Source organism: Vespa mandarinia, chromosome 9, assembly GCF_050613455.1.
Source record: "Vespa mandarinia isolate Hongniang chromosome 9, ASM5061345v1, whole genome shotgun sequence".
Classification (NCBI taxonomy): domain Eukaryota; kingdom Metazoa; phylum Arthropoda; class Insecta; order Hymenoptera; family Vespidae; genus Vespa; species Vespa mandarinia.
The window spans coordinates 4,651,025-4,674,734 of record NC_140818.1 but is presented as its reverse complement, the minus strand read 5'-3'; the positions used below and the strand labels follow the sequence as shown (position 1 = coordinate 4,674,734).

At 33.5% G+C, this 23,710-nt stretch overlaps 1 protein-coding gene across 10 annotated transcripts in view; it reads right to left on the bottom strand.

The window, feature by feature from the left end:
- The window catches only part of Shal (potassium voltage-gated channel protein Shal), a 105,332-nt gene extending 82,364 nt beyond the window's left edge, over window positions 1-22,968 (bottom strand). For all 10 annotated transcript variants that reach the window (XM_035869950.2, XM_035869951.2, XM_085659493.1 and 7 more), the window contains exon 1: window positions 21,691-22,968. In XM_035869950.2, coding sequence (XP_035725843.1) covers window positions 21,691-22,805 — 1,115 coding nt within the window. In that variant the 5' untranslated portion in view covers window positions 22,806-22,968. The remainder of the gene's footprint in view (window positions 1-21,690) is intronic.
- Between the last annotated feature and the right edge of the window lie 742 nt (window positions 22,969-23,710).

The window sequence follows — 23,710 nt, the reverse complement described above, 5'->3', positions numbered from 1 at the left end:
CGTTCGCATTATCAACTCTTAACCCTTTCCACCTTTCTTTATTTTATCGGCGAGCGAAAAAAGAAGCCGCGAGGCGTAAATAAAATGCCACGGAGATAACTAAAAATTTTACGTCCTACGCATTTACCCCGTTTTCAGGGAAGTGCACTTTAACCGTTAGTTCTCACTGAAAAAAAAATGCATTTTTACCATCATACATGCATGCGAGAGCATCATTTAGTAGGTTTTATGATCTGAACGTAATCATTTTCCAAGTAAACAGTAAACTTACATCTTCCTTTCTAGTGTCTCATGAAACTACAAATATATTTCGAAAGGAAAGAGAGAAGAAAATAAATAAAAATAAATAAATAAACAAAGTGGGGACAAAAAAGAAGTAATGAAAATCGATACAACAGATATTATCGCCTTATTTTTTATATTGAAATTCTTTCATTCTCATTATAATGTTGTAGTTCTTACCAAGCGTACACAGGCGATCGATAAAAATGTTCTTTAGAAGAGACGTTATTAGCGCGTGTCACCTAACGTTTGTAAAGTACCTCCACTTTCCAAGTGTCCGAGTAAACGAGGAGACCAGAAACAAGGTTGGGATAAAGACATGAAAAAGAGAGTCATCTCGACGTTCATCAATATCTTCCTTCCGAAGTATACTTCTTACTCCGTGGGATATATATATATATATATATATATATATATATACATATATACTAAACCTACCTATGTAAAATGTACAAATATATATATATATATCACCTATGTAAAATGTACATATATATGTAAAGAAAAAGATACACATAAGGCAAGGCACAGAGAAACACGAACATGCTATACCACCTTGTCAAGGGTTGCACCGTCTGTTTACTTCGCTACGACAGTACGTGACGGAAGCAAGTGAGACGAGGGTCACGAAGATAGAATGGTGGATTGGTCCGATCGTCTGGCACCTGCTCGCTTTCAACCATCGAGCGAATTCACCATTCATTTCAATTTGTGAGAATTTAAGCCCTCTCTCTATATAAATACGAGCTTAACTTTTCAATTAATCTTTGAAAAACAAAAGGTTAGACCTTTCGAAATTCGACGCGTAAGATAAATAAATTTGAAACAGATAGAAACGTACGACGAAATTCTAGAATTTCTTTCTTTCCTTTTTACTTATTTGATTTGTCGAAAGAATTCAGTTTCTTTACAGTAGAATAAAGGAAAAGACAAACAAACTAGATGCGAAACTGTTGAAAAGGAATACACGAAAAAACGTAAAGAAAGATTATATAAGGCTAAATTTTTCGTTTAGAAATCTGGCAAACGGATTTGATATAGTTTGTTGAAAAGAATCAAAGCTACGTGATAATAGAAATATAACCATGAGCTTTTCCTTTCTTTCACGGTGAATATTATTTATTGTCGTTGAAATAATATTTTTCTCAAATGATTTACATTAATGATTTTCAAATACTAATTATTAATTTAATAATAGAGAAATGATAATGTATGTAAAAGGTATAAATATAAGTAAAATGTCAGCTTCTGCTAACTTTTTTACGATTAATTAATACCTTTATTAATCCTTAATTCGTAATTTATAAATAATACTAATCTCTTTTGAAATAAATTACGTAACATTCTTGCTCGATACATTCGATACACCTTTTATACGATTCACATATTCCCTTAACAATGCTCTTTTTATAATACTCTTCTTATCACTTTCTTCTTTCAGCTAATTAAACTCAAAAATATTTACAATTAACTTTATACATTGCACTACGAGAAATGAAAAATATTATATTTACTTATACGTACAACTCTTATCTTTAATTATTACACCGTTCAAAATTTTATTCCCTTGTCTTTATATATTATATTTTGTATTGTAAGTTATAAAAAGAGGAGAACGTATTCCTGTCCTATTAAAACTTATGCACTTTCTTTTAATTAAATATTTATATATACATATTTACTTGTAGAAAAGAATATTTTCTATTAATTTTATTGGGAGAATCTCGTCTATACGTTTATAATGAAAAATAGAGAAGATACGTAAAACAAAACAAGCAGTTCTTTTCGTATTCGTCGTCCTTGTAGCCCAGCTCTTTTCAAAGATGTAAACCCTTTTTCAAGTAGATACGCCTTGCGTCATAAATTTTCATCCTCTTTCTCTCTTTCTCTCTCACTCTCTCTCTCTATCTTTACTCGCATACGTCAGTGTGCGATGAGGGATTGAGCAAGGAAAGTACGACGACTAGCGTAGGTAGGTAGGTAGGTGGATAGGTAGGTAGGTAGGTAGGTAGGTAGGTAGGTAGGTAGGTAAGTACGAACTGCGTTCGGCTAATGGAATTTCAGATAATCTCGTTCGTCCGAAGAGGCAGGAAACGAAGCGAAGTGAGCACGACTACGGGCTGACAATCTACAAAATCCGGTTAACTTGAGGGTGAGAATTTTTTAAGCGATAGTAATTATTGTTTCGTCCGTGTCAAAAAGAAAGTTTTTCCATATAATCGCTATCACTCCCGTAGGGAGAAGGCAGCTTTCGCTTTGCCGTTCAACGTAAGACTCAATTAAAATCTCGTTTTAGGTGATCAATTTCTTTGCTATAATTTCGCGAAAATTCGATTTACCTACTGGGCCAGCAATCTTGGTACGATCTAATTATATGGGATGATTCCTTTTCAACAAAAAAAAAGAAAAAGAAAAAGAAAGAAAAATTAAAAAGAAATAAAAACAGAAAATATAATAAAATATAATTTATTAATTCCTATATCTAACTTGTATTTCATGTTTCTATGGTAAAAGGTCAAGGGAAAAAAAAGTGGATCGAAATGAAGAAGATATAACAAGACTACAAACTCGCTATAATCGTTATCTCATTGAAGTGTCTTTGATACCATCTGCCATGGAAACGAGAACTTCGGACGACTCTAAGCCTTGATATGCGAACTTCTTGATTAATCGAATAATCGAGGACCCAGTAGCATAAAAGCGATTCAAGATGTTCGTGAAAACGATCGATCATCGGGCATAATTAGAATCTATGGACGGAAAAGTATAGAACGCCATCATATTGGTGTAATTATTCTTTGCAAGAATTACAAGTCCAGATACATTGTTACGCGACTCATAATTTAATTTGAACAATGCCTGAGCTTTTGATATATTTACTTTTAACTAAGATTAAAGACTATTGAAATATAAAGTTTACAACGTCAATGTACTGCCGTAGTATTATGATATGAAAAATTAAATGACACTTGATCACTATCCCCCTCCTCTCTCTCTCTCTCTCTCTCTCTCTCTCTTTTTTTCTCATTAAGCTGGCTAAAATGTTCAAAACCGCCTCAAAAGTTAAAAACGTTAAGAAGTTCGTGACTCGTAATTATGTCGCTACTGAATCCTTCCAGAATTTTCTGGTATGTTTTAATTACAAACTTTAATTAATATCGCGAAAAAAAAGTGTTCTTTATTTGATTAAAATCTTTCTTTAATTAATGTCTGTCAATGACGCATGGCCTTTAGGCCATCGTTTCTCAACCTATAGGCGGCGAACCAATATTGTACCACGTTGAATTTTTAATGGGTTGCGAAATGATCGTTTCCAGCTTACACCAAAGAAAGGAAAATGATTAATTTATAAAAAAAACTTTTCGTAAAACGTTATTGAGAGTGTGCAAAAGAATAAAGCAATAACAATCGTACCTTTAAAATAATATACAGTGACTACTAATCTATCTGATTTTTCAAAATTTTCTATTATAAACATTTGGATTGTGATAATCATTAACAAAGAAATATATTAGGCCGTACGATAACAAGATTGAGAAACACTGTTCTAGGCTTTATATCGGCGTACTTCACCGAACCAGAAGCGATCTAATATATCATCGTTTAATTGTCCTCTCTTTTCCTCTCTTTTTCCCTTACCTCCTTTCCCCTCTTTTTCTCGTTACCGCTGCAAACATGATTGATTACTAATTAGTTTTAACAGTCAAAGTTGATGAAGGAGCGATCGAAATAACAATTATAAATATTCACCGATATAATTTCATTGCTATTTGGGATATTGATATTGATATTGATCTTGGACAATTATTAGACACTATTATGATTAAATGATGTACTATGTGAAAACTGTTTTGACGAAAATAGATTTAATTCCAATTGAATAAAATAAAATTAAACTTATTTAATATAATCATTTGAAAATTTATCTGCAATTTAATATTTTCATTACAGAAAACTTATTATATGTTTAACCTGTAAAATTACGAAGGGATCTAATTAACGATGTTAAAATGATGTTAAATGACTCTAAAAAAAAGAACAAATTTTTTTTAACCATGCGATATAAATACGTACATATATTGAGATTGTTTTCAATAATATTACAAATACGAAAATAGAAAAATCGTCTGTAGCATAGAACAGTATTACGTGCATGTAAATTGTGCAAATACACGCAATCAGTTACGCGTTGATACGAGAATCGCGGTAGCCCATTCATAAAAGCGCAAACTACAATTTCGTGTCAGACGGAAGGCCTTGCCATGCTAACATATCGGACGAACTTTCTCTACTTTGAATCTAATACAACCGATGTCTATCTCCATATACGTTTACATATGTCTACCGCAAATACGAAAGAAATATACTGAACTTCTTGTTTTAGAAATTCAAAATATCTAAGAAACTTTAAATTTCTTACAATACAAGTATAATTTAACGAAGAGGAAATTTAGAATTTTGTGCAAAAAAAACAGAAAAGAAAAAAAAGAAAACAATAATACATAAGTATTGTAATTATTTGAATTCATTTATTGCGAGTAGTCTGTTATCGTTCAATGTTATCGTTTCAATGGAAACACTAATCTACATAGTTCTACGTGTGAAATAAAGTCGAATAACGTGCCGGTTCCTTCTTCGTTTAACGTTAATGTTGAAAAGTTTTGGCCATAACGATAACGAATCAAGCATTTACCGGTCGAGATCATAGATTCCGTCGTAACAATGTAATTAGTTCTACCGCAAAAAGGTAACGATAACGGCTATCGTAATCCCATTCACACGACCTAAAATATATGCACTACCTTATAAGCGTCACGATGTGCACGCAACATTTTACTACGCTTGGTTAAGATGATCGTGATAATTGATTAAGTTCGAGAGCAATTACGAAGAAGTTTGCGTATAGAGCTCTCTCCCTCTCTCTCTCTCTCTCTCTCTCTCTCTCTCTCTCTCTCTCTCTCTCTCTCTCTCTCTCTCTCTCTCGTTCCCTCTTCGTCTTGACCAATTATGCTAATGAATCTGACAATTAATATTGAGTTTACATAGGTGATAAGACACGAAATGACTTCCCCCTTAATGCGAATCGTGCGTGTTCGAAGATGATCGATGTAAAATTTATTAAAAGTTAATACTTTCTGTGTTTGAAATTTTATTGAAATAAATTTCATTTTATTTTCGATATTGTTAAATTAAAACAAATCTAATTCGTATTATGCGATATAAATCCAACGAAACAAAAATGAAATAAAGTGCGAACGTCGAAGGGGAACGAAGTTAACGTAATTTTTTTTTTTTTTTTTTCTTTTAACAGTATTAGGTTTAAAAAGTCGTTGTTATTCCTTTCATATCTCAAAAGAACTTTTTTCTCGCACCCTAGGGTGGTGCTCTGACTTATCGTACTCGTAAAGAATGGGTCGGCATAGAAAGAAATCTCATATAGTAGAAATACTTCAAAAAATTTTTTGTATTCTTAAAAATTCTTATATTGTACAATTCTTTGTGATCCTTTGTGATTCACGAATACAATTCGCCGATCAACATCGAAAAAAATTTATAAAATTTTCAAACGTAATTGAAATATCTTCACGTCGCGATATCTTTCTCTTTCTTCCTTTTCTCCTTCATAACTTTTTAGTTAGGAACGACGATATCGCCGAAAAAGAAAAACAAAAAAAAAACAAAAAAAAACAAAAAAAAAATAAAAAAATAAAAAAAGTTTACAAACCTCTTTTATCGACAATAGAACGTATGCTTTAATTAAATTTGACGTGCGCTATATGTAATATGAATGAAATAGAAAACGTATCTCGACAGACGTAAGTTTTCCGCTCTTTTTGAATCAAAGGAAACCATATCACCTACAAGGTGTTATACCATAAAGGGAGACGGAAGCGAGAACATCTTCTTTTTATGTTTCTTTCAGTAACGCTGCAAGATTGGACTCGAGCCAAAAACTCTCTTTTCCCTTCAGAGTTAAAGATACTAAAGAGGAAGAAAATATAGAAACGGATATTACGACTGGATGTTAAAACGATAAGTGAACGTTAAAACGATATATTTTTACAAATTAGAGAAACAGAGAGAGAGAGAGAGAGAGAGAGAGAGAGAGAGAGATAATTTAAAATTACAGCAGAAAAAATTGAATATACGAAATGGAATGCGCGGGAATTGTCGAAAATTATTTTCCCTTACTAACGATAAAAAGAAATTAAGACGATTGTACAATTTGCAACTTGGCGAACGCGGTAATATCAGGGAAAATTTCGAAGCCAAAACGTTTATTAAAAAAATTTTGAACGATACTTTCATATTTCATTGTGACACCACTCGTTTCTCACCGATTTCCCACAAAGAGGGAGTACGATCGATTTTAGAGAGGCGGAACCATAATCGCGTAAAGACAAATAATGACAAAGGTTAATCATAGTGCAAATAAATAGAAAGCGAAACGTCAAATCATAGGCGGTGATCCTTTATCAACTTCTATGAAATTTAAAATATCAATTGTATACATTGTTGATTATCAATGTATCAACCCTATCAGTATTATTAGATTAAATTATAATCAATAACAAATAAATATCTGTAATCTTAAAATTATTAATTACTTTTGTACTTGTATATACGATTTAATTAAAAGCCATTTTCAATATCATATATATAAACAAAATGCAAAAGTAATAAAAATATAAAATGTACGAGATAATAAAATTTCCATTTCGTTACGTTCAAGATCGTTCTCAAAACAACATAAAATGACCTATGAAGTGTCAATGGAAGTTATTATCGTTTACTAAATAAACAAAGGTCTGTTAACCTAGACGGAATATTACGATCGAATTATATCAGTCGTAGTTGATACGTCGAACGGGAAAGTCTTTGACAGTACTTCGCTTGTCCTTTGATCTCTTGCAAATTTGTTTTATTTATATATATTTTATAATATACATTTGATAAATTTGATTGATTGATATATATATATATATATATATATATATATATAATATTTTATCAATTTATTATTTATATATCAAGCATATTAACGTATTAATGAATTTTTATGCAAAAATTATATCTTGAATATATTCAATTTATTCTTGGCAATATTTTTAATAATAACAATTTGTTCGTGCGTGAGCTTTACAAAAGAAAAGAAAAGAAAAAAAATATAAATAAGATCGAAAATTTGATTTAGAGTTAAAAGAACAACAAAATCAAGATGAATAACAACAGAAGGAGATCTTAAAGGGAAACAAGAACGTTTTCATGAAGATGCTACTCACCTAGTTCCGTCAGCGATGACCTACGTTTGAAAAGTTGGAGAAACGCCAGAAGGTTCCTACCGAAGGAAGATTCAAAGGGATGACATTGTTCGGAGTAAATTCGAAGAAAAGGAAGAAAAACAGGCGCCAAAATGGAAAGGGACCGCGTATAAGTCGTCGTTAAAATCATCCGATACGATGTAAAAAGACAAGAAGAATAGAAATGTTGAAAATCGAGCGATCACTTGGGATTTAAAAGGAATAGAACTTTTGAAAATCGAACGATTAGTATAAATTTCTTACTAAATTTACGGCCGTAATGATAATTTAAATCACACTAAAGCGGATTTTGCAATCATTACTCACGATAAGTCGACGATATTTTATAATCACAGCCATGTGATTTTTTTCATCAGAATTCTTATGCCAAATAGTCCGATTACGTTTAAATAGTTAAAAAGTATCTATTCATATTAAAGATAATATAATTGTAATATACTTGTTCGAGTTATTAACGTTATCTATCATCTTTGTGCATATAATTTTTTCTAATAAGAAAAGTTTTCTGCAATATAGGAAACGAGAAATTGCAGAGAGAATTAAGAACTTCATTCCATTCTCTCAAAAAGGGAAAATTAAAAATTGAATCAATTCGTAAAGAAAAGAAAAATTCACAATCAGGTGCGTTGTAATCCAGGGAACATGTCATGAGTTTCAAGTTGAAAAACGAAGAGAGAAAAAGAGAGAAAGAGAGAGAGAGAGAGAGAGAGAGAGAGAGAGAGAGAGAGAGAGAGAGAGGAAGGAATAGAACGAATAAAGAGAATAGTGAATTTCCGTTGGTAACGATGAAAGCCCTTGCACAAAGTTAGGATCATAATCGAGGGACGGTCTTAGTATTATACAACTGGGTCACTCTAGTCGAAGTAATTTATAGATACATTTCTACGTATCTACATCGTAACGTCCAACCAAAACTTTTCAATAGTCACTTTATATATTTGATAATAATAATTATTACCATAAATAAATATCTCAAGCCAATAAAACGAGTGACTATATTTTAATTATCGAGAAAAATATCATTCTTCTAGTTTTTATTCGAAAAGAAAATATTATTGTAATAATTATCGTAAAATATGAAATATGATTTGTAATATGTCGATCGACGAAAATTTAATGAGAATTTTACTTCCTCACGTCTATCATGAGGAAACTCAACTTCGAGAAACGAGCCTTATCCTAAGTTTTTCTCGTAAATTGAATTAATTGTAAGTAAAACGAAAAGAAGAGATCATAATTATAAGTAATAAAATTTTCTTACAAACCTATGTAAATGTAAAACTGGATACATTATCTTACAGTATCTTTTGTAAAAACTCGAATGATTGATATTTTTTATTATATAGGAAGTAAAAAAATCAACGCGATCTTATCCATTTTCATTTTCGAACTTCATCGTTTTGCTCAGACGAATACAAAAGATATACTATGATAAGATAGGACATTTGTCATTATTTTTATTTCCACGCGATTTGGCCCCACCCAAAACGACCTTCTGTACGAGGCGGCCAAGCAAATCGATAGAGACATGGAAGGTGGAAGGCCATGGAAGATTCTATGGGTTGAATTGAACTGGTCCAGAGAAGGATAGAAAAGAAAAGGGAAATCGACAGAAAATGATGACTCTTTGAGATCTTTTCTGAACTTATGACTATTGTTTCAATCGTTGGCATCATTTAACAGATAACTTGTTTGTTGTTTTTTCCTTTCTTTTATCGTATATTATTGTATAGCAAGAATAAACTGTGATATATGATTGGGTAAAAGTGCGTGCATGCGTGCGTGCGTACGTGTATTCGTACGTGCTTACGTGCGTGCCGACGTAACTAAAACGAATCTGTCTTCGTGTTAAGGACGAAGGAAAGAATCACATAATAGTCCATAAGATAAATTTCTTTTGATTACTTGTAAGACGCAACAGTTACATTAAATTATCCCCAATCGAGTGAAACATAAACAATTCGTAGGATAGCCAAAAAAAGAAAGAGAAAAATGTTCTCTTTGCTTAAATAGAATACTATTGATATTTATTATCTCGTTTTCGCATGTTTCATCTTGATTTTTGAGATAAGTTCCTTCGATATTATCGAGCTAATTTTATGGTTATACAATTTTTTTCTTTTTTTTTTTTTTTTTGACATAGTCGAACGAAACTATTAATAAAATCATACAATGCTATTTTTACACGAATTATATATTTTCCCATTGATTTGCATGATTCCTACAAACTCACGATGGTACTTCTTTATTTTTCTCTGATATTTTTACGATAGGGCTTTCTTCTGTTTTCATTGCGAATCGTAAAAATGAACTTCCAAAGGGGCAATCTTTTCTCGAACGTGTTACGGAATTTTTGCAACATTATTTATAGTCGCATCAAGTTTTATTATTGCGAATTTTACATTCCCTGATCGATTGGAAAAAAAAAATATTATATTCTGCCCGTGCCTTCGCGATAAAACATATACGATCTTGATAACTTTAGCAAATAATTCGTTCGAGTTATCCCGGACATGTAGGTATAAAGCTATATATATATATATACACATATGTATCGTAGAATCAAATCGATATTTCATGATTTCATTGAAAGGTTTTCTCGATTCAAACGGGCCAACTATGCCTATATATTCATCATTGACAATGAGACATTAGCGATTGAAATCGCCATAATGTTCATAGTACGTAACGTCGATAGGAAAAGACCAGTGATCGATCGTAACGTCACGACTCACGAGTTCATTCTTGCGCGAAAGCTATTGACGTTCGCATCTAATATCATCGCTCTTTCTCCCTCGTGAAACGCAACGCTATCGACTATCTCCTCGACAATGTCGAATAACGTCGATGTTCGCACCCTTTTCATACTATCGGAATAGACTACCCCTGCCATTCTTCTGCACCCTTCTCGGCAGCTTGTCTTCTATCTTCACCGGAATATTATTTGCAGCTTTGGAATGACTGAGAATTTTCAATGACTAGACGTTATCATCGTCTAGTAACAGTTCCATCATAATGATTATATTGACCGAAGTATTATAATACATATTAATAATAATTACTCGTCGTACATGCTGAACAATGGTTTTTCTATGAAATTGTTAGAAGACGATTATATATATATATATATATATATATATATATTATATATATATTATATTATATATATAATACAGCGTTTATTAAATGCTTGCGATAGATTAGATAAGGCAGCCATTGTGATAGAGAATCTCATTTAAAATCGAATTCGATCTTGAAGTCAAACGTGGATTGCGGTCGCGAAATAAAATTGTGATGGCCTTTGCAATAACGACGAGTCAAGTGTAATAAAGGAGAAAAAAAAAGGCAATGCAATCTGCACGCAAAGGTATGGTCGATATGGTCGGAAGATTTTAAAGAGCTTGTCGATTACATTATTACCATCGATACTTATGTTAGAATATATTCATGGATAAGCTCGTTTCCCGATGCGCATTACAACGTAATATTAAATCTTTATGGCTATTACGTTATTTACGTAATCCATCTAACGGATCTTTACGGATTCTCGCACATTTTATTGGATTAAATTTCACATAATTTACGACAAGTGTTCTCAAGTTTCGTGAAATTACTCAATTATATTTTTCATTAACAAACACGTTCATTAACGTTAATTTAAACGACGCCGCGTGTCATATTATCGTGTATCATATTCGGCAAAATATCCAATGTTCGCAATATAATTCATAATAGAAAATTCCAACACGAAAAGAGCCGCCTTACGTGAAGAATTAACGCGCCTACACGTAGAAAATACGATATCAGAATGTGCGTAAATTGTACACGAACATTCCCCCAAATTCATGCTGATAATTCGCATCGAAAGTTCTCTAAAATTTCACTGATTATTTATTCTCTATCCGTAGATACATAATGCACGCAATTTCAACGGGACCGGCATTTCACATTCATAATATTCAACGTTTCCCATAATCATACAGTCGTTATAATTCAGTAAATCTGACTTTACAACTTTTACCAGTCGACACTCAATTTTCTACTCACAAAGAACGCTTTCGGCGAAAGGGCCGAATGAATCAAAAGTTATTCTAAGGTGCACCATGTAAGTACATATGTAAAATCACACGAATGATTGTGCCGATGATTGAGTTATATTGAAAAAACAAATTAATTTCACGGAGAAAGCGTGCTAATGGAATTTCCCTTTCTCTCTCTCTCTCTCTCTCTCTCTCTCTCTCTCCCTCTCTCTCTCTCTTTCTCTTTTCTGAGAATCTCACAAACGACATAGCTGATTTATAAAACCCCTGTTCTTTAACTGCACTGTCACAGCCATGAATTCAAAGCAATGGATTTTTAATAAATTTCTTTCTATTTAATAAATGTGATAAATCTTATAAGGTAATGAAAGGAAAAAGGAAAAGGGGGAAAAAAAAAAGAACGATAGCTTCACGTTTCTCTTGATCACAACTTGGTACCCAAAGCTTCTCAACGTTCTCTTGAGTTCATGAATTACGCATCGTGTTCCGTTTATATACCATGGTTCTAGGGAATAATCGTATATCGTGGATACGTCAGGCTATCGCAATCGTGTTTGAATAAATCTGCTCGAAAGCTGGTCGACTTATTTACACCCCAAGTATCTACTGTATCAGAAAAGAATCGATCGAGTTTTATTCGTTTTCTTATAACAAAATTCAATTCATTGTTTCGAAATCTTAGTCAATTGATCGAAAAAATCAATTTTTATGTTTCGTACAAAAAAGAAAACCTTATTTATTCTCTGTCCACAACAAAAGCTTCCTTTATGAGCAAAGCCATTGGATGACCTTTTAGGACTAAATGGAATAGGTCGAAGGGCGTATTCATCCGGATAGAGGTTGGATATAAATCACATACACTCTCTCTCTCTCTTCTCTCTATCTATCTCTCTCTATCTCTCTCTATTTCTCTCTCTCTCTCTCTCTTTCCTTAGCCTTTTTCCCCTCTTCTGGAAGATAGGAACCTTCCGTTGACGTCTTGGTGAAACGACTAGAAATACGAAAGATATTTCCTAACGTGTGCATGGATAAAGAAGAAGGAATAAGGGTAAGAGTAAGGAACAGTAAAGAGAGGGAAGGAAAAAACGAAGATTGGATATCGGACCGGCTCAATGTACGAAATCCCCGCAGGCTTTATATTTCCGGAAATTTTTTACGAAATCCATCCTAGCCAAGAAAAAAGGATAAGTATTAAATCGATAGGAAAAGCGAGAACGAAAACACACCAAGGGAGAATTCAAACGATCCATCGTAACGATAAAAAAAAATATGTATGCATAATATATATATTATATATATATATATATATATATATATATATATATATATATATATTGTAATGATTCACTTATTTAATAACAAATTAATAAAATAAAAAAAAAAATAACAAGTATACATTATTTGTATAATATAATACGATATTTTCAAATATCTAAAATCTACGAAATTTCCTAATAAATTTGAAACAATTTCCAATTTCTATCTTGATATAATAACGATCCAGTCAGACATAACACTCCTATCAATCGTGCTTTCTTCTTCTTTGTGTTAGTTTAGCAATTCATTACATATCTCGAAATCTAATTCAGAATTTCTACACTCAATCAATTCATCGTTTCATTTAGAGACGACCAATTTGATTGATTCACGCTTCATGCAGATTCAATCCACATGTATATTGCATAACTGCAAATCTAAGTCTATTGTCCCGAAAGCTTTGCAGAACAAGGAAAACAATTATTTTTGTTTATTTTAATTCACTAATAGGATCATTCTCACGAAAGTGACTCTTAGAATTATTTAATTTACGCACTAATTGTTTTATATCTTTATAAAGTCTTAATCTTTAAAGTTATATTTTTAATCATATTATTACTTATCAAAGGTAGATTATAAAACTGAAAATTAAAAGAAATCACGGTCGAATATTAAAAAGGATTGCGAAGCAAAAATGTTTTAGAAGTAAAAGAGAGGAAGATAATTCTATTAGACAAGAAATATGATCAATTCGTAGATATAATGAAATATTAGGAAAAAAAAAAGTGAAACGTTAAAATATTTTTAGATTTATACAATGAAAAATATAACAGTATCGAACTTTTATATTTTATCATGGAAAAATATGTAGGATAAATGCTATTTATAACGTTGCTTTCCAAAATGAAAATTCGATCCAAGTGAAAAGAGCAAAAGTATTCGAACATTGTTTCCTGAATATTAAAGAAAAGTAATTTAAAAATGAACATAAAAGTTCGAGAAGAGAATGTCTAAGAAAGGGAAGAGCAAAATGAAAATTTACTAGTAGTAAATTTCGTAATAATCAAATTTGAAAAGACATTTTTAGATTAGAACCTATAGGAAACTGTTATTTTTGGTTTCTTTTTTGCTTTTTATTTTTTTTATAAAAAAATTTTCTAACACATTATAATTTCGTGCAGAAAAATTTCATTGTGTTTGAATATTGATTGAAATAGTATTGAAACTTGACGAAATGAGAAAAAAGAAAAAATAAATAGGAGAGGAACATCTTCGGTTCTTACCTCTTATCTCTCTCTAGAGGTCAATTAATGAGGTCACTGTGCACAAATTATCGTGCAATAACGTTATCTCGCGATGTTTCGTCCTCATTGACCCATCCATTACACGATCCTGTATCACTTGTCCCTTGTCTATAGAGAGGACGAAACGATGCAGAGCGTACGTAAAGAGGCCCGTAAGCCATGACTATAAGCGTAATCGTTAAGCATACGTGATCAAAATTGATCGTATCAAACAAATCGTTAAATCGACAATGACACGATGTTACGATGAGTGCTAGGTAAATTTGAAAGGAAAGAAAAAAAAATAAAGAGAAGTATATACTTACATATGTAAAAATCAAAGATAACAAAGGAAAATGGAATGAAATGAAAGAAAATAGAACACTCGAAATGGGAGATGAGTTATCGAATGTAACATAAGATGTAAACTAAGTCATATATATATATATATATATATATATATATATATATATATGTATAATACACACTTTCGTTGTTAAATAAATTAGGATAGATTTGGAGGAAATAAGGAAAGAAAACTGTGCTGAAAGAGCGCTGAAGGGTGTAGAGCGAAGGTGATCTACAAACATTCTGCCACTCCTCGTATTTTCGACAGTGATTGGCATAACTCCAAAATACTGTGAGACTTGGATACGATACGTAGTGCACTTTTTTCTCGCCCAACTATATACGCTCCCCATAAAACCACACTTTCTTTTAAAAACTACCCTTGATATCGGCCAATTCCGGCCACAAAATCTCGGGTCAGGCTTTTGCCATTTAATCGAGAAAAGGAAAAAAAAATGTTAAGGAAAAGTGTCACCTATTGGTGTTCATAAATCCGGAAATTGTGACTCGCGTAACTTTTTTCATAACGTCTAACAAAACATGAATTTCATGGTTAGTTTTATAAGTAATGCTACTCTATGAGATTTTATGATTTCAATAAGAAAAAAGGTGATGTCTCTTTATGAAACATGAGTATTATTGGTATAGAGATCATAAAAATATTTCAATAAAAAGTAATAATAAAAAACGAGTAATGTAAAGTTTAACGAATCAATTCAATAATTTAAAAAAAAAGTCAGAGATTCCTGCTTTAAATTACTCACAGAGAAAGTTAAACTTTCGATCTATCAACGAAGCTTTCCTAACTCTTTTTGTTATCTTTTCTCTAAAGAGATATCGAGATAAGTATCAACGATCCTTTCTAGTTGTTCACTTTCTTGTTATTCTATTCAAAAGTGTTGATTAAAAGCAACCGTAATTGCTATCCTCAATTAATACTTAAGTAATCATTAATTACTTTTCTATTTATTAATATTTCTATTACGTATGTATATAATACAAATTTTTATATATTAATTTTATATATTAATATAAAATAATTATATAATATGAAAATTTCAAGTTTGTAGGAAAAGCTAAAATCGAATCATGAAATAACAGACGTATAAAAATAAACAGTATTTCGGCAATTGTAAAAAATTTTATTGTAAAATATATATTACTTTTATAACCTTTAACTTCTTGACGTACAAACAATTTTAGGTTTACGACTTTGTCGGTAGAGCTTTCATGGACTATTTTTTAAGATAAAAATCAAGTCATTAGACGAAGTCCACCTAATTCATGGAAGAACGTAACACAGACCGTAGTACGCTTTCCCATGGGCATTAAAATACCACGATTATGGTCGCAGATAACAGGAAAATTACCAGGTTATTTTCTGACCAGCAGTCTTGCTATTCGCTTTCATTCCTTCTGCCTCTTTTCACCCCCAACGAAGCCATGGAACTTTGAGTTAACCCCATATGATGAAAACGATGTAAGTACGTGCTTTTAAAACCTTGGCGAAATAATAGAGATAGAATGTGAACACATAGTTATAAAAAGGGAAAGGGTTACGTTAATACGTAAACACGAGAAATTCGGTATAATGAAATACCTTAGAATTTTTATAATGGTATAATATACGAAACACAAAGCTACGAAATTTTAATATTTCGCACATACACTTGAATGTAAACATATTATTTTGTTTTTAAGGTATTCGAGTTATTCCCAGTTTTGAGTTAACGCTCTGTTGAACGTATTATAACAGCTAACACGGTGTATCCCGTTGTTAGAGAATTTGACAGTTTAAATATTATTCGAAGAAGAATTCTATACTTCGAGATATTTAATCTTTTCAAAAAATCTTTTTTTATCAAGTAAATACTTTTATGAGTATGTCTCGTAATTCATTAATTTATAAAGTAAACAGATATGATGACAAATACATATACATGTTTTAAGATCGTATCAGGAATTGTGGATATATTTTTAGATAAGAATTTATCGTTTTGAAAGACGTACGAGAATGTCTTTATATATGGAGGCTATAAATGCATACAAGTTTATCCTGAGATACAAATGGTACAACAAGTACTTTTTGGCAAAGCCTATGAAACATTGCAACGAAACATACTAGAGTACAATGCACGAAAGACACGAACTGGTATTAGAGCGGTATGCTGCCATACGTACCAAGGTACACCAAAGCATCCTATCGGTATGTAGAGGTATACCACCGCTCTACTGGTTTGGATAATATCTTATTGGTATGTTGGTATGGCTTTCGTATCCACGTTCGCCAAAAATCGTCTTATGTCTGGCACGAACCAAAGTTGTCCAACGAAGAACAGCTACAGCTATCGAAATCGATCGTGGCTCGCTTTTTTTCTCGCTAATATTTTATTAAACGATTTATCCCACATATATTTTCGTATATACCGTCTCTCCCTTCCCCTTTCCCTTCCCCTTTCCCTTCCCCTTTCCCACCGACCGAACTCTTCTTTTTCGGTTCGATCGATCGAGCTCTAACAAAAAAAAGTAAAATTATGCATAAAACGAAAAGTAAATAATCGTAACGGCGAATAAGAAAGTTTTCTTCTCGAAAGTCCTCGGTTAGTCTCGCAAATTCTCGTTCTCGATTTCTTCTTTACTTTTCTTTGTTTCTTATTCTTCCCTTCGCACTTCCAGCTCTCTTCCTATTCGTTTTACTTCGGCAAAATAAAAAGAATTTGATTCAAGATTCGAAGTTTCTGTGAAAATCCGTTTTTCGCATTACCTACTCGCTGGTCAGACCTTGGGAATTTTCCGATTGGTATAACCCTTCGTATCATCCCCTTCCTCGCCTTCTTATCTCTAACCCTGTCCTCTCTCTCCTCTTCTCTTTATTCATCCAGTATATGGGAAGGAGCTGAAGTTAAAATCGATTCATCGTGAGACCGGATAGATTTCTAAAGCCTAGATTAGCGTGTGTATGTGTATGCGGCCGAGTGTGTGTGTGTATTACATAGTACCATAATACTTTATTAACTTTTGGATCCATCGTTATATATTTTTAAGCGAATACAGTACTCTCCAATATATGTATATACTTTTTCATTTCACTAGTATTCATGATTCGAATTCATCAAGAAAATCTTCGAAACTTTATATGAGCTAACGGGTGATAAAACGAGAGAGAGAGAGAGAGAGAGAGAGAGAGAGATGTAGAAAGAGAAAGAAAGAAGTTTAATCGATTTAACGGAGCATCAAGCTACGAAATTCACGCATCTCTTGAGCCATCAAAATCAACGGTAAACTGAGCGTATTAAAGCCGAAACTCGTTAAATCCTCACGAGCCATACTTTTAACGGGAAAGATGTTATAGAAATTCTCTTGATCATTAAATTAATTCATTATCGATTGAAAATATTTCTCGAATTTCAAAAAAAAATCGTCGAAATTTTTTCATTTCTATCAATAAAAATTGGTCCATTCATAATATGACCGATTGCTCGCTCATTTTCTATACTGATTGTAAGAAAGCACAACCTTTAACATTTATCATTTTTTTCTTTTTTGTACGACTCATCCCAAATAGACAGAATAATCTACAAATGCAACGAAGTATAGAGATATATCGTATTTCCTCGACGGATTCAGGATAGCTTTCACATTGCTTGTTCCTATGAGTATTGGCACTGTGCAAGACGATATAGGAAAAAAAAAATATTTCTATCTGTAATAGCGCACCCATCTACATTCACCTCTCTATCTCTACTATGCAGAGCTACACGAACATATCTATCTGTCTACCTCTGTGGGGCAATTAGGACGCGATAATTCCTCTAGGAGAGATTATCGAGAGAAAATAGCGACGAAAAGCTCGTACCTCCGCACAGCTTTACTCGGGTGACCGCAATGCAACGACGTAATGCGTATACATTCATTCACACACTCCTACTCTGTATGGTGCATTAAAAATCAACGAATGAATAAGCACGCTACGAAAGCTTTTCGAATGTAACGAATGTAACAAAGGTGCATACATGGCTTTGCTTGTGATTTATCAATAGGAATCATTTCACATATATTAATATTACAAATGATATAGGATCCTATCTGAATTTATATCTTCTTTTTCATCCTTTGTTTTGTAAATAAATAATTTCAGCATATATGTACAATAGTTATCTAATTATATTATTAAAATTATCTAATTTCATTTAAAAAAAAAAAAAAGAAACAAATCTTCTAAAGAAACATATATACATAAATACAATATGATTGTTATTATTATAACTGATAAGAATGAATTATAAGAATGAATTAATAAGAATCGAGATGAAAAAAATGTTTAAGCGCATAACGTCCTTAATAAAAATATCTTAATAAAAAAGAAAAGAGAGTTCGCACTATATACTTATATATATATATATATATATATATATATATATATATATATATATATATATATATTATATTTGAGAACATTCGGTATTATAAGCGAAATCATATATGAACATGGGTGTATGCAGAAGCGAAATTCCAGTCGATTTGCCGAAGCGAATACGACAGTGAATTTACAGACAAATTATGCATAGTATATAGACTAGACAATGTATTCGCCCGGTGGATTATTCTCACTACAACCTATACGAATCTGAGTAATCTTTCGTGCGCGCATTTCCGCTCTGTGTATAATCAATTATCCTTCGATATCTTTTTCACTCATATACACATACATAGTCGATACGAGTTACATCGTTCGATCAACGAATTCAATTGCAATCAAGATTCGGCCATTACTGATGCGTTTATGTTTATTAAGAGAATTCATGAAAATAAATCGATAAATTAATATTAACAGTATTAAAGATAATTCGATCATAGTATCTTTTTTGATAAGTCAACAAAAGAAAAAAATTAAATTGAATAACACGAATGGTATCGTACAAGTAATAGTTTTTTAAAGCAACCATAGAATCACGTTAGCAAAGATCCGAGGCACCTGTTGATAGCCCTCGTTAAAGTTTGAAGGAAGTAACCTGGGCACTGCTGGACACGCAAACCAAAAGATAGCTAAGTAATACTCCAACACGCGAAAAATAGTGCCACGTGTATCATTTGTCAACCACAAACTGATCAGTTGATCTTTAATGCCATAAATTAACATCAAACTGACGAATGAGCAAGTACAAAGTTGAAAAAACAAATGTTCCTTGTTCCGGTAATCCAAGTCTCATGTATTATATCAACATGGAGTTATTCTTAAATCAAAGAATTATTGGACATTCTGACGATTCATTTAAGAAAAATTAAATTAATTCAATATCCATACATATTTTTTATATGATATGCTGTTGATCTTTAAGCTTGTGAAATGTAATTCTCTCAAAAAAAAAAAAAAAAAAAAAAAAAAGAAAAGAAAAAAAATTCTCAAATGAAAAAAAATTCTCAATAGAAAAAAAAGACGAAGAAAATAATCGATGAAAATCAAAGAAGAACAACTAATATTTCGGTCATCATCCTTGCGACTAGAATAAAATAAATAAATCGTGTCTTGGTAAGAGAAGCGAAACAATGCTACATTCCAATAGACTAATAGACCATCGAGAATTCTATTTCTGAAACGCGTTGGTGCAAGCCGTCGTCAGCGTGACTCAAGTTGTGTCTGATTGTCAGCTGTCCATGCGAAAACGAAACAAAACGCCATTGACATAGATTTTCATGACACGAATATAAACGTATGTGTTCATATGTGCATCAACGTATATACATATCAACATATATACGTTAAATAAATTTGTACTTCCGTTGATAATCAGGCAAAGAAATAAGTCGTTATTTCTCAATAAGTTTTACGTTAAAAAATAATATAAACTATCATTTATTATCTTAAATCATTGATAAATGAGAAGCCGTGCGTACGTTCGTCGTCTGTTTATTCATTGTTACCTTAAAACGAGGCGATCAAGCACTTTGACTTTCCCAGAGAGATTTTATCGACTCGTCAATAAAAATTAAAGGAATTCTCCAAATCGAGAGAGTACACATCTGAGGAAATTAACGGTATTGCTTCTCTCTCTCTCTCTCTCTCTCTCTCTCTCTCTCTCTCTCTCTCTCTCTCTCTCTCTCTCTCTCTCCCTCTCTCTTTCATCTCTCAAAGTAATGACCGAGCGCATGAAATTTACTTCGAAGAAACAAATGAAACAAATGAGAAAGAAATGACTTTTTCGAAGTGAACTCGTTTCTTTTCTCTATCTATTCATCTACACCTCTCATAGAGAATAATGATAGCTAACGATTATCTAAAAAGAAAAAAAAAAAAAATAAAATAAAAGAAACGGAAAATAGTTCTCAACTTTTTTCTTATGGAATGTCAGTTCAGAGATACGATATTTCGATCGAAACTAAAGAGATAATAAATATAAACTAAAAAGATAAAAGAAAAGAAAAGTACGCGGATCGACCGTGATAATTAGAAGAAAAGAATCGCTTCACGGCTTTTAGAAACGATGCTTTCTCCGGCAGAATTTAACAAAGCGCAAAAGCCCTTCGGGATAAAAGGGTCGACAACGAGCTCCGTTAAAATTATCGCCCAGACTGGTGCTTGCAGTACCTTTAGGCGCTTTGCACAGAGCCAATTACTTTGCTAGAGTTCAGTACGTTCGTACCCATGAAACGTATACGGTTGGACATGTATTTGAGAAGGGATTCGTATTTTCAGCAAGGAAAAAAGGACCTATCAATTCAGTGACTTACATTACTCCAATCTAATTTAAACTACGCTCGATTTATTTTTATCAGCAATTTTTTTACGAATGTCGCTATTTTTAATATTTTTCCATTATGTAAATTCCTTATATTTAACGATGACCCAATTACCAGGACGATATCGCGATATTAATATAAAGAAAGCGAATCGTATATCATTAATGTCACATGTCATATAAGAATGAAAATAAACGTTTCAATCGGCGAAATATCATTAAATAATATTAATACGTCGAATATTTAATTAACGAATGGTTAATCTCAAAGTGATAGAATTTAAAGGGAGAAAAAATTTGTTATCCTTTCGTTCGCGGGAAAAAAGAATGATAAGCGAGATAAGTAACAGGTGCAATATCTTAAAGTTTTGATGTAAGGAAGGCATAAAAGAGAGAAAAAGAAAAAAAATCAGAAACTTACCCCAGCGTAGTCATCGTAACGATGGTGTACCAGAAGGCAGCAGGTATCGAGGTGAAGTTCGTACCGTCAACGTTCTTCTCCGCGTAGAACATGACGGTGGCGAAGATGATGATGGCCATGGCGAGGGAGAATACAAGAAAGCCAAGTTCGGATGCGCAGGACTTTAGGGTGTAACCAAGAATCCTGAGGCCCTGGGAGTGCCTGGAGAACTTGAAGATTCGGAATACGCGGAATACGCGTAGAGTTACGAAAGCGCCGGAAACGTCGTCGTTGTCGGTTATACCAAGACCGATGTAATAGGGCAGTATAGCGACTACGTCAATGATCGACATCACCGATCGCGCGAACTTGCAACGACTTGGCGCGGCGAAAAGCCTGAGCAAGTATTCGGCGGTGAAGATCATGACACAGGCGGTGTCGAGGCAGAAAAAGACGATCTTGTATCGTTCGCCGCATGAAAGTGTACCCGCACGACCAGGTCTATTGCCGCATGGCACGGTTTCCACCACGTTCGCCAGCACGCTCACGGCGATGAAGAAACCGGTAACGTAGTAGAAGACCAATGCCGCGGTTGAGATGTGCGGATTTTGGAAGGCTCGCCACATCTTTTGTCTTATATCGAGCAACTGCTGAAGATTCTGATCGCCGTTTTCGCTGAGTTTGTCGTCCATCAGACGTTCCGCATTTTCGCGTTTGCGATCGCGATAATCCTCATAACAGCAGTCGCCTATCACGTCCGGTAGGATGCCGAAGAAAGCGAGCTCCTCGTCGTAGCTCGTCAGACATTCGTGTTTCGGATAGTGGAGCTTACCGGTTCTATAGTAATTCAATATGTGACGAAAAATGTCCGGATCGCGATCGAAAAAATACTCCTTGCTCTCCTCGTCGTAAAAGAACTCGCGCTCGTTCGAACCGAGCAACGTGTCCGGATATTTTTCGAGCGTATTTCTCCACGTCTCGAATCTACGACCGCTTACGTTAATAAGGAGCTTCTCGTCGTCGGCTTTGCGACGATCCTTCGGTATCGGCGGCGGTGGCAGTGGGTGTGTGGCGATCGGCACCCAACCGATCGCCGCCGCACGGGCGAATGGCAGCCACGCTGCCACCGAGGCCATGCTCGACGGTGGAATCTTTCTTTTCTCTCTCTCTCTTTCTCACTTTCTCTTTCTCTCCTTTTCTATCTCTCTTTTTCTCCTCTTATCATCTATCACCTGCAAGTATTATTTCTCGATCTCACCAAGATCGCATTTAATTCGAAAATTCCTTCTAGGATCTCTAACGAAGCTCATCGTATGCTCGAGGCTGCTTCTCGCTCGGCGTTTCTCGTTCGCCAAGGTCATCGACGATGATGGAAGCGCCCGAACACTGGCAGTACTCTCTACTCAACGGCAAACCTCTGCCATCGATGACGAGAGTGACATCGAAAGTGACGCCGACCACAACGATATCACGATTCCCTATCCTATTAGACTCGAGATTGACCTCGAACCTCCACATCGTACCACTGCATTCCTCCTCTCCTACTTTCTTTCTTTCTTCTTCTTCTTCTTCTTCTTCTTCTTCTTCTTCTTCTACTTCTTCTTCGATCTTCACGCCGTCTAGGCGTTAGGATCGACCTTGACAAAGATTCGTCCTTGAACGACACAGACTCAAACAGCTAAACTCTCGAAAACACTGGAGGAACTCGTCTTCCAGCATTCTCGACACGAATCCTTTCTTCGATCGCTATCTTTCTCTTCTCTTCTTGACTACATTCTCGAGTTAACGAGCTCGCAAGCTGCGATCTCTTCCCTACTTTCTTCTTCACCCTTCTTTTTTCACGTAAAAGTAATAATAACGAAAACGGACGACATGTTGGAACGAGATGTCCTTTGATTCTCAGAGTTCCATCGAATTTTCGTTAGGACGAAGAAATCTTTCTTATATAATATTTATTATATATTTTTTCAGTAGGATATCGCTTGTGATAATATCACTTCTCTCTTCATCTCGAGCTCGAGCACGCTTTCAAATCGTACGA